Source organism: Engystomops pustulosus, chromosome 3 (assembly GCF_040894005.1).
Source record: "Engystomops pustulosus chromosome 3, aEngPut4.maternal, whole genome shotgun sequence".
Taxonomy (NCBI): domain Eukaryota; kingdom Metazoa; phylum Chordata; class Amphibia; order Anura; family Leptodactylidae; genus Engystomops; species Engystomops pustulosus.
The window spans coordinates 146,796,296-146,809,010 of NC_092413.1; the positions used below are offsets into that span (position 1 = coordinate 146,796,296).

A 12,715-nucleotide genomic window follows, 5' to 3' on the forward strand; every position below is an offset into this window, starting at 1 on the left:
GAAGTGGTCGTGTTGTTTGGCTGTCGTGTTCATGTAGGAAGAAGCAATGGATTCGTAGAGAATTTATCAGCTGAGTTATGAATCTTTTGTTATTCCTACGAATTAGCTGCAATAAATTGTGGCCGCTGCAGGAAGTCCACTCTACATCCAGCTGTAAAGTCAGCCTAGCACATAATAACACATGAAAATGATGTTTTAATTAATCAAGTTGGCAAAATTCCTGGATTATATCCCTCTAATAAAATGTTCATCATGGGGCGTGGCACATAATGATATCAGGCAAATGTTGTAAAATGGAAATGACTTAGTTGGCATTATGTTCAAGGTAGAACTGAGATAGAAGTCCAATCCCACTGAGGGATTGGTTCCTTTTGCAAGTTTGTCAGCCACAGAGACTGATCAAGAGTGAAACAATGGATCCCACTATTGTGAAGCTGGGGATATTGATCAGTGTCATTTCAGCCACTCTCACTGCTACTATTCCAGGTAAGTAATAGTACTGCATTCTATTCTAACTGGTACTCCTCACGAGCAACATTTGAAGATAGAGCATAATAATGTATGACTCAGCTATAGGTAGTGTCAGATTTGAGGAGTAGTATGGATGATAAGCAGTCCGGGGTAAAAAAAACTCCTTATGGAAATTTTGCAGGCCACAGGCAAAGCTCGCTCTACTGGAGATTCTGAGAAGGAAATATACAAATATGTTTTCCTGGGCAGGAAAAGGAAAACTTTGCCCCAGTGCAGACATAATGGTCTCAGTTGTAGATTATAATATAGGCAGTTTGGGTGGTAGCCCAGTACCCAAGCTTTCTATGGGACCCATGGCCAGCCAATCTTTTACTGAGAAGGGTCTTCACCTGAGAAATGTTGATACTCATGTACATAAGAGCCATTTCAGGACCTTTGAAGGCCTACAAAGACCCTGAAACCACAGATTGAAAGCAGGGAGAATCCTCCATACTCCCAGAAGTTTGATTCTAGGAAGTCAATTCCAGAAATGAATGGGCTAATATTCACACAGCCCAGGGACCATGACAGTTGTAATCTGCCCCTCAATGGTGTGGCTACTATCCCATATTATGTTATTAGGCTTTTTGTAAGACATGCATTCATGTATAGAGAGATTCCTCTGAAGGTAGCACTGAGGCATAGTTTTTCTCTTTCCACCCAGGAAATCGTATTTGCATATTTACATTTTAGGTTAAATTGCAAAGAAAACGTATGTGGCTTGTTGAAATGGTACTATTGGGACCTAATGTGTAAAAAGTTATGCCAAATTGGGGCCATTTTGTTTGGATATTGCTTTACCTGATATATAAGCTGAGTGTATGTGTTTGTGTATGTGTGTGTGTATATGTATGTCCACTTAACCCCTTAAGGATGCAGGGTTTTTTTCGCTCATTTCTCACTCTCCACCTTCAAAAATCCATAACTTTTTCATTTTTACATGTACAGACCTGTGTGAGGGCTTATTTTGTGCGTAACAAATTTTACTTTCCCGTAATGTTATTTATTATTCCTGGGAAGCAGGAAAAAAAATCCAAATGTGGAAAAATTGAAAGAAACCCGTCATGTTCTTGTGGGCTCAGTTTTTACGACTTTGAGTGTGCGCTCCAAATAACACCTCAGCTTTATTCTTTGGTTTGGTATGATCGCGGTGATACCAAACTTATACAGGTTTTATTGCGTTACAATATATTTTCAAAAATTAAACAAATGTGTACAAAAAAGAAAAATGTTTTTTTGCCATTTTCTGACGCTAATAACTTTTTCATACTTTGGGGTACAGAGCTGTGTCAGGTGTCATTATTTGCAAAATAAGACTACGTTTTCATTGATGCCATTTTGAGGTCTGTGCGACATTTTGATCACTTTTTATTCCATTCTTTATGTGATGTAAAAAGGTGTAAAAGTCGCATTTCGGACATTTGGGCGCCATTTCCTGTCTCGGAGGTCACCACCGGCAATAACCGGTTTTATATTTTGACAGATTGGGCATTTTGGGACGTGGCAAGGCGCAGAGCGTTAAGGGGTTAAGGAATCTGCACAGTCACATCTACAATCACCAAGTTTTGCACAGCCACTCCCTGCAACTCGGGGAATGTCATAGATTAGGTTTTGAGTTGACATTTTTTACATGATGCTTTCCAAAATCCACTTATTAACCACCATATACAGGAGTCATTAACTGCTGGCTGCTATTTTGCCGCAGGTCATTAATAGGAGCTCTGGGCTTTGATTGGTTACAATAGGCAATAAGTATAATACAGCTTATGTATGAGATAATATGGATAGAGATAGCATGACAGAGAGACTGAGACAGAGAGAGACAGAAAGAGAGACAGACAGAAAAGAAGAGAGACAGCCAAAGAGACAGACAGAGAGAGAGACATACATACACAAATAGACAGACAGAAAGACAGAGAGAGACATATATAAAGAGAGAGTGAGAAAGACAAAGAGAGATAGAGAAAGACAGCCAAAATGAAAGAGAGAGAGAGAGAAAGACAGATAGATAGATATAGAGATATACATAGATAGGTTTAAAATATTTTTTGTTAACCCATTCTATTTTGTTATAGCTAAGAGCAGGTATTTACTATCCCCGTCAATGGGTGGAGCTAGAGCTAGCGAGTTCACTACATATTAAAATAGTTCCACACCTTTCTAATGTGGTTTGTGTTTCATGCAGAAAAGGAATAACTGTATCTCTTTGCATTCTGGACCTAAAGTTTCTCCACATAGGGTCAATGAGCAAAAAAAACTTTGTCTCACATTTACTAAGGGTTGTGTGCCAGTTTTCTGTCAAACTTTGCCTGTTATTTTCAATGCAAACTGCATGCGCAGGTATTTAAGACACATTTCTGGTGCATGCAACACTTTGTGGCGCACCCTGCATTATACGCACTTTTGGTACACTTTGCACTACTCTTAGTTAATGTGCCCCGTTGTGTTTTAATCACATCTACTGGGCTTTCAGCGTCAGGGCAAACTAAGGAATAGAGGAGGTATGATGTTATATTCATATGCTGTCATGTGTAGGCTGCAGCCTATTATGTATGTAATAGTGCACATCATAGTACAGAGCTAAGCCAGAAAAAAAAAATGTTGCGAGAGGACAGCAGAACAGCATCTCCAGCCATCTACTTTCCCAATGTGATCTGCAGCTACTAGGCAGCATGAAGGCAGATCTGTGGCTTCTGACACCACCTGGGATATAAAGCTTGTATGTGGGTATCTGCTGTTTTGTGCATTTTCTGTTTGTGTGAATATGACAGTTGGCAGTTGGACAGGTGTACCTAATAAAGTGGCCGGTGAGTGTATATATATATGTTTTTTGTATATGCTGTATGTATGTATGCTCTATATCTGTGTTTATGCTGTACATACTGTATATACACTCACCGGCCACTTTATTAGGTACACCTGTCCAACTACTCGTTAACACTTAATTTCTAATCAGCCAATCACATGGCGGCAACTCAGTGCATTTAGGCATGTAGACATGGTCAAGACAATCTCCTGCAGTTCAAACCGAGCATCAGTAAGGGGAAGAAAGGTGATTTGAGTGCCTTTGAACGTGGCATGGTTGTGGGTGCCAGAAGGGCTGGTCTGAGTATTTCAGAAACTGCTGATCTACTGGGATTTTCACGCACAACCATCTCTAGGGTTTACAGAGAATGGTCCGAAAATGAAAAAACATCCAGTGAGTGGCAGTTCTGTGGGCGGAAATGCCTTGTTGATGCCAGAGGTCAGAGGAGAATGGGCAGACTGGTTTGAGTTGATAGAAAGGCAACAGTGACTCAAATCGCCACCCGTTACAACCAAGGTAGGCAGAAGAGCATCTCTGAACGCACAGTGCGTCGAACTTTGAGGCAGATGGGCTACAGCAGCAGAAGACCACACCGGGTGCCACTCCTTTCAGCTAAGAACACGAAACTGAGGCTACAATTTGCACAAGCTCATCGAAATTGGACAGTAGAAGATTGGAAAAACGTTGCCTGGTCTGATGAGTCTCGATTTCTGCTGCGACATTCGGATGGTAGGGTCAGAATTTGGCGTCAACAACATGAAAGCATGGATCCATCCTGCCTTGTATCAACGGTTCAGGCTGGTGGTGGTGGTGTCATGGTGTGGGGAATATTTTCTTGGCACTCTTTGGGCCCCTTGGTACCAATTGAGCATCGTTGCAATGCCACAGCCTACCTGAGTATTGTTGCTGACCATGTCCATCCCCTTATGACCACAATGTACCCAACATCTGATGGCTACTTTCAGCAGGATAATGCGCCATGTCATAAAGCTGGAATCATCTCAGACTGGTTTCTTGAACATGACAATGAGTTCACTGTACTCAAATGGCCTCCAGAGTCACCAGATCTCAATCCAATAGAGCATCTTTGGGATGTGGTGGAACGGGAGATTCGCATCATGGATTTGCAGCCGCCAAATCTGCGGCAACTGTGTGATGCCATCATGTCAATATGGACCAAAATCTCTGAGGAATGCTTCCAGCACCTTGTTGAATCTATGCCAGGAAGAATTGAGGCAGTTCTGAAGGCAAAAGGGGGTCCAACCCGTTACTAGCATGGTGTACCTAATAAAGTGGCCGGTGAGTGTATGTGTGTATATGCTGTACACACTGCATGTGTGTGTGTATATGCTGTATGTATGTGAATATGCTATATGGTGTGTATATAATGTATGTATATGTGTATATGATGTCAATATACTGTTTGTGTGTATATGTTTGTATGATATTTATACTGTATACATATATAAATGGTTTAGGTGTATATATATATATATATATATATATATATATATATATATATAGTATGTTTGTATATGGCTGGTTTATTCTTTAACTTTGTGTACATGTGGGGGCATATTTACTAAGATTAGTGCAAACTTCACTAAAAGCGGTTTGCCTGTGTATAATGCGGGGGGCGCTTCCCTGCACTGGCCCGACAGAGTTTACAAACTTTTTGTGGTGCACCTTTAGCATAGGGTGTGAAAAAGACTTTGCATGTTAAAACTGGCGCACGGTCCGACTAAGCACCTAGCTCGTGTTGCATGATGACTAGTGCAGCTGGGCCAAAAAACGGTCGCATGCAACATATTTTTGGTGCAAACTTCTTAAATACCTGTGCAATCAGATTCCACTTGAAAGAACATGCAAAGTCTGACAGAAAACTGCCGCAATGCCCCAAGGCATCCAAGTTGGCGGCGAGGTCTTCTCTGGTGGCGGAGAAGCGAAGCAGCAGCAACAACGAGCGTTCCGATGAGCCTCACGGAGCCTGACTAGGGAGTCGACCCCCCACCTCAGAGCCGGCTACCTGGTTGATATGCTTGTTTTAAAGATTAAGCAATGCATGTCTAAGTACTGACTATTCTTTACGGTGAAACTGCGAATGGCTCATTAAATCAGTTATGGTTATAATACAGGGTATAGAGGGCATATAGTGACATTCCCGGGGTCAACAGACATGATACAGGAGAGTGCAACAATACTGTATGTCTAAGTGTATGATGCATATTGACTATGTGTGTAAAAATGTGTATATGCTATACAGCAGTGATTTTCAAACCTTTTTGAGCCGCGGCACACTTTTTATACTTAGAAAATCCTGGGGCACACCACCAACCAAAATGACACTAAAACAGTCATATTATACATATAGTTAATAATATACACTCACCGGCCACTTTATTAGGTACACCATGCTAGTAACGGGTTGGACCCCCTTTTGCCTTCAGAACTGCCTCAATTCTTCGTGGCATAGATTCAACAAGGTGCTGGAAGCATTCCTCAGAGATTTTGGTCCATATTGACATGATGGCATCACACAGTTGCCGCAGATTTGTCGGCTGCACATCCATGATGCGAATCTCCCGTTCCACCACATCCCAAAGATGCTCTATTGGATTGAGATCTGGTGACTGTGGAGGCCATTTGAGTACAGTGAACTCATTGTCATGTTCAAGAAACAAGTCTGAGATGATTCCAGCTTTATGACATGGCGCATTATCCTGCTGAAAGTAGCCATCAGATGTTGGGTACATTGTGGTCATAAAGGGATGGACATGGTCAGCAACAATACTCAGGTAGGCTGTGGCGTTGCAACGATGCTCAATTGGTACCAAGGGGCCCAAAGAAAGCCAAGAAAATATTCCCCACACCATGACACCACCAGCCTGAACCGTTGATATATGGCAGGATGGATCCATGCTTTCATGTTGTTGACGCCAAATTCTGACCCTACCATCCGAATGTCGCAGCAGAAATCGAGACTCATCAGACCAGGCAACGTTTTTCCAATCTTCTACTGTCCAATTTCGATGAGCTTGTGCAAATTGTAGCCTCAGTTTCCTGTTCTTAGCTGAAAGGAGTGGCACCCGGTGTGGTCTTCTGCTGCTGTAGCCCATCTGCCTCAAAGTTCGACGTACTGTGCATTCAGAGATGCTTTTCTGCCTACCTTGGTTGTAACGGGTGGCGATTTGAGTCACTGTTGCCTTTCTATCAGCTTGAACCAGTCTGCTCATTCTCCTCAGACCTCTGGCATCAACAAGGCATTTCCGCCCACAGATCTGCCGCTCACTGGATGTTTTTTCTTTTTCGGACCATTCTCTGTAAACCCTAGAGATGGTTGTGCGTGAAAATCCCAGTAGATCAGCAGTTTCTGAAATACTCAGACCAGCCCTTCTGGCACCAACAACCATGCCACGTTCAAAGGCACTCAAATCACCTTTCTTCCCCATACTGATGCTCGGTTTGAACTGCAGGAGATTGTCTTGACCATGTCTACATGCCTAAATGCACTGAGTGGCTCATATACTGCAAAATAAAGGGGTACAATGAGAAGTACTATGGCCATGAGGCCAGAGTACAAGTGCCAGCTCATATACTCAGCATATGAGCTGGTACTTGTAGTACTCCAGCACCTTGACTATAGTATTTCTCATTTTACATTTCTCATTGTTATATGCAGTATACTGCTGGAGTACTAAAAGTACCAGCTCATATGCTGAGTATTCTGCCAACAGTTCATATACTCAGGCAAAAGCTCATATAGTCAGCATTATTGGTGGGCATTACCTTGGCGGTGGGCAAATGCGAGAGTCTCTCCGCTCTCAGGATGATGCGCCGGCCTCGGTGACGTCATTTTGTCGCGCGAGGTTCAAAGCTTGCGCATGTGTTATTGTATTGCGCATTGCCAGGAAACAAAACACAGGTGGCACCATAGTTTGGGGAACTTTCCCGCGGCACACCCGACCATGTGTCGCGGCACACTAGTGTGCCATGGCACACTCGTTGAAAATCACTGCTATACAGTATATGTGCATACTTAATGTGTATATATGATATACATATACTGTATTTATCTTTAGGCAGGATTTTGAGCAGTTGTCTATGTGTTAGACTGGCAAGTTTCCACCAGTCTTATTCATAGTGCGGTGAATGTGCAGTGTTAAATGCCAGCTGTCTGCGTGAATAGACTGTACCAGCCACATGTATGTTTAACATCTGCTCAATTTCTGCCTTTTTGCGATGTTTTTGCACAGGAAATTCTCAGATACCTCAAACATAAAATTGAGCAAAACCTTTAAAATTGAGCAAAAACTTCAAAATTGAGCAAAATCTCCCCCCTGTAGAAGCAATGGACCCACATACACCTACTCTTATGTGGCGTAGTTTTGCATTTAATTTTCGTTCTTTTGAAAATTCTCAGTTCATAAATGTGTTGCACACTCTGTTGTTTATTTTTTCCGCCATGGCGTGACTTTGGAGTTGCGTTTTTTTCCTTTAGTGTATCGCTGCAGTTCGACACACTACTAGATCAAATTATCCCTACTTCTTATCACTACTAATAAAATTGCTAACGCTCATACAGCCCCCCCTGGGGGTTTAGTGGTGATAAGAAGAAGGGCTAATTTGATCTAGTAGTGTGTCGAACTGCAGCGATACACTAAAACTAAGGATCAGCCAAGTAGAGAGGATCTAGGAATTTCTTAGGGTTAGTGGAGTATCTAAAGACTAGCGGAGAATGAGTGAGCCGCGTTGAAAAGTAAAAAGAGTGTTACTGTGTGTGTACGGACTTTAGGAGTCATCCTCACAGTAGAGCCTATTACTTAAGAAGGGGGATATTTAAACATCCCACTCATCTAACATACTCTTATACAAACGCACTGGTGTAAATACACTCCTACTCCATCAATACCCGAACTTCATCTCTCCATAAAATGAGAATACAGCACCTACTCCCACCACACTACGGTTTTATCTCACCTTTTTGTTGGCTAGCACATAACTATTGATCAAATATCAACACAGACATCGGCTTCATTTTACCAATATTAAATAATAAAAGTTATATTTTAATTTTGGTCTAAGGACCTCTTTGTCTTGCCGAAATGTAAGTAATGTGAAAATACTTTTGAGAGATAAGCAATGAAGTGTCTATAGTCTTTAGTGCGGTGCTTAAACTTATTCAAAAGTAGTCCACGTACAACATCTTCAAAGCATATAGAAGGAGAAAGTTGGCACTTTTGTAAAATTTCTTTCTTAAAAACGGGCATACATAACAGGGGAGAGTAACTGGAAAGGATGTGTTCTAATGCAGGGACGAATCGTTTCGCGCACAGGTTAGCACTTCATCTTGCCACGTTTCCTTTCCTGTCACTCTCCCCTGTTATGTATGCCCATTTTTTAAGATGGACCAATAAAGAAAGAAATTTTACAAAAGTGGTGAGTGCTAACTTTCTCCTTCTATATGCTTTGAAGATGTTGTATATATTGTATGTTTGAGTGTACAAATGCATATCACAGCATGCATATCAAATGTGTACAATGCAGTGTACAAATGCATATCATAGCAATGCATATCAAATGTGTATCAGGAGTGTAGAACTTTAAGTGTGAATATAAAGTAAGTACATAAAGGTGTGTAAATGAGCGTATAAGTGTAATTGTATAAACATGTGTGTGTGTGTGTGTACAAATATGTATATATTTTTTAAAAGTAGGTAGGGTTCCCTGAAGAAGTCGGCCTAGATATTCCCCCTCGCCAGGACCAATGTCTTACCAGCATTGAATGAGTTTAAATGGAGTTTCTGGACATGACCCCATCACTCCAACTGACCCTGAGACATAGCCTTGGTTGTGAGATGTAGCAAGATAAATACAGAAGAAAAGACCTACGTGTAAAAGACCTTCTGAGAGCCTCTCTTGAGGCCATTCTGACTGTGAATCATAAAGTATAGTTTATTTATGTATATTGGTACAGCAATAAAGTTAATATGGAGGCAATGATAAAACTAAGCTTTTAAATAATTGGATTATGACCTTGGTGATTTTTTTTTTAAGTGGAAGAGAAAACTTCAAAGTTCTGGAATGACAAAATGGCTTCTAGAATAAAGGAAGCTTTAAAACTAAAGCCTATTGAGCACAGGGCCAAGAACATTATTCTCTTCCTGGGAGATGGTAAGCTTGTTATGTAAGTAAATTGTAGATTGATGGCACTTAACGTTAAGAAAAGCTGTATGTGTAAAAAATGTACCAAATTAATGGAAAAACACAATGGGGTGGGGGGATTTATTGATTCTCTCGCAACCACGACAGTCGGCATCTGAGATCTGACGACGGAAAGCAAAGCCCGATGTATTAACGTAGTGCACAGCTCTAAGTAGTTTATGCGCAATCGGAACTAATCAGTCGGGCGCCATAAAAACTGGACTCGACTCGAATGAGATGTGCACCAAAATCTTACATGGGCTGCGCCTGTTTTTCTTTTTCTTTTGATTTCGGACCACTTTTTTCCTGATGGATGATGTGGAAAATATAGGCCATGCCCACTTGCGGCAAAAAAAAAGACGGACGAGTCAGGATAGTGGGAAACATCTGTTCTTTCAGTTTGGAGTCTTTTCCGCACCACATGCCACTTTTGGGGCACGCATCGCTAGATGGGTCGTGAAAAAACGGCTGATACTATATCTAAATTCTCCCCCAAGTCAGACCTGGTTTAAACAGGTCAACCTGGAGGAGATCCCTTCTCGTCCTCCAAAGAGGGCGAACCTTTTAGTAGACACCAACCTGCTGCTGTGCCGGCAGCGGGTTGGGGTTGCTTTTAAAATAAATTCCCCCCAATGATTTCAATTAACAAAAATGCTAAATAAACAATAAAAAGAATATTCTAAAATGTGTTATTGTTGTATTATATATTTCCCACAGGCATGGGGATTCCCACAGTTACAGCAACTCGAATCTTAAGTGGACAGCTTAAACAGATGCTGGGAGAAGAAAATGAATTGACCATGGATACTTTTCCTCATATTGGCTTATCCAAGGTTCTCAAGTGTTCATAATGCTACTTTTCAGTTCAGATATTTCTTATGTACTCAATTTATGTGCATACTGAGGCACATTTACTTACCCGGTAATCAAAGTTCACAGAAAGTGCATGATCCGACTATAATGCACTGTGCCGCGATATCCGCGCCCGATATCCTGCATGTGTCGCTTCCCCACTCAGGTCCGACAGAGTTCACCTTCTTTTTAAACACAATTAGCCACTGTCTATGGCCATAATTGATGAAGCATTGAATAAAGCCTGTGGTCTTACCCATCAAACAAGCATTAGTCCTGGGCCTAAACAGCAGTTGAGATTTATAACAGGAAATTAATGTATATATTCTATGTATAGTATGCTGCAACATAGTGCCCCTACATGTGTGTCTATGTGCCATTCTCAATGCAGGGAATTACAGCACAACTTGTTTCAATGGATGGGGTTGTGTTGCATCTCCTTTAGTGCTACAAAAGTGGTGGCATTTACAAATGATATATCCCTTTGTGGGATGCTTTTAACCTTTTATTCAATTTTTTAACATGTGTTTTCACAGACTTATAACATAGATCGGCAAGTTCCGGACAGTGCAGGCACAGCTACTGCATATCTATGTGGAGTGAAAGGGAATTATGGAACCATTGGTGTAACTGCTGTTGTTAATAGATCTGACTGTAGCAATCAAGCTGGAAATGAGGTGGAATCAGTACTCAAGAGAGCAAAGGCAGCAGGTACATTATGACAAAAGGTTATGCTGCTTTAGAACACCTTTAATCTTATCAGGGGAGAAACAACCATGAGGCGACTAGAGCAAGTTGCCTGAGTTCTCTTTAGCTAGTCGATTATAATCTATAACCCTAAGGAGGATAGAGCCAAATGACTGGAGTTTCAAAGCATAGTGGCTGATATGGAAATGCCATAAAAACCATTACTTCATTGTCTATATAACTATATTTAACAGGGAAGTCTGTGGGGGTTGTGACTACAACACGTGTCCAACATGCCTCTCCTTCTGGAAATTATGCTCATGTTGCTGATCGGGACTGGTATTCTGATGCTAACATGCCACAAAATGCTTTGGATTTAGGGTGCGCAGACATTGCTCATCAGCTGATTTCCAATGTTGAAATAGATGTAAGTACAGGACGTCAATTGTTAATTGCTATCTGTAATTGTTGAACTGTTCTCCAGGATATTTATATTGATGAGGCAATCAACTTCCTACAGTCCCATATTAGCTGATTGATCAGTCTTTTCGGCTCCAAATTAAGACCAAGAGTGGATCCTCTTTTTGTGTTCTCCAATTGTACTCACTTAAAAAAAAAAAAAAAAGCGCTATAAAAATTATTCTTTAAAGAGTTGAAATCTCAAAATTGTAGTTAATTTTTATTGGACCAAAATGTTTGGTGCTAGGTCATTGATGTCCCAAATATCAAATTATGGTATGTGTCAAGGTTTGTTAGACTTCCCTTCTATTATATACAACTCAATACACTGTTCTAATTCACTATTCTAGAAACCAACTGTTTCCAAATGTTATATTGTCTATACATTTTTTTAACATTTATGGATAGGTATTCTATTTCGCCTCATATGATAGTTTGTCAGTCGTGTTTGTTATTATTCGCAAAATCCAGAAAATACCCAGGTAATGTAGAAATGAACAAGCAACAAGGTTATTTGTAATGGCCCAAGACAAATTTGAATGCACATAAAAATAACCATATTTTTCAGACTATAAGCGCACCGTTTATAAGGCGCACCATCAATAAATGCCTGCTAAAATGTCTAGGTTCATATATAAGGCGCACCGGATTATAAGGATGAATGGCCAGCAGGTGGCAGACCTGTGCACAGTTCAAGAAAGCTGTTGCCTGTAAGTATGGTTCATATATAAGGCGCACCTTTGATTTCTGAGAAAGTCAAAGGATTTTTTGTGTGCCTTATAGTCCGAAAAATACGGAACATCTTTAGTTGTGGGTCTGTGGGTGACCACTGCTCCATGAGTATTACCATCAAATGTGGCTTTGTTCAGAGAAAGAAGTTCTTTGTCAAATTTGCACTTGCAAGAAACGAGAGCCAACACGCACCTTCCTACAAAAGGCCCTGGGCTGCTTAAGTCTGCATAGTAAGGCTGTAGCATGGGTCTAGCATGTTGTTAGATTTGTTTGTGTAAAGATAATGGCAGAATAATGCCGTGCCATGAATATTAACCTTGTCTGCACTTTATTGCACCTTTATTATTAGCTACAGTATTCATCTACTCTGAAGAATGACCTTTTTTACAGCCTTATAAGTTAAATTGCTTTGTTTGTATATGTTGTTTTCCCTTGTATCTCAGTCATTCTGCACCCAGGAGCCCTTGT

General features: G+C 40.9%; 1 protein-coding gene across 2 annotated transcripts in view; it reads left to right on the plus strand.

Moving 5' to 3' along the window:
* The first annotated feature begins 324 nt into the window (after nt 1-324).
* The window catches only part of LOC140122072 (intestinal-type alkaline phosphatase 1-like), a 31,841-nt gene continuing 19,450 nt past the window's right edge, over nt 325-12,715 (plus strand). The window contains exons 1-5 of one of the 2 annotated variants that reach the window (XM_072142477.1): nt 325-486; nt 9,371-9,487; nt 10,235-10,350; nt 10,906-11,080; nt 11,311-11,483. In XM_072142477.1, coding sequence (XP_071998578.1) covers nt 414-486; nt 9,371-9,487; nt 10,235-10,350; nt 10,906-11,080; nt 11,311-11,483 — 654 coding nt within the window. In that variant the 5' untranslated portion in view covers nt 325-413. The remainder of the gene's footprint in view (nt 487-9,370; nt 9,488-10,234; nt 10,351-10,905; nt 11,081-11,310; nt 11,484-12,715) is intronic. The other variant, XM_072142476.1, reaches the window with a different exon arrangement.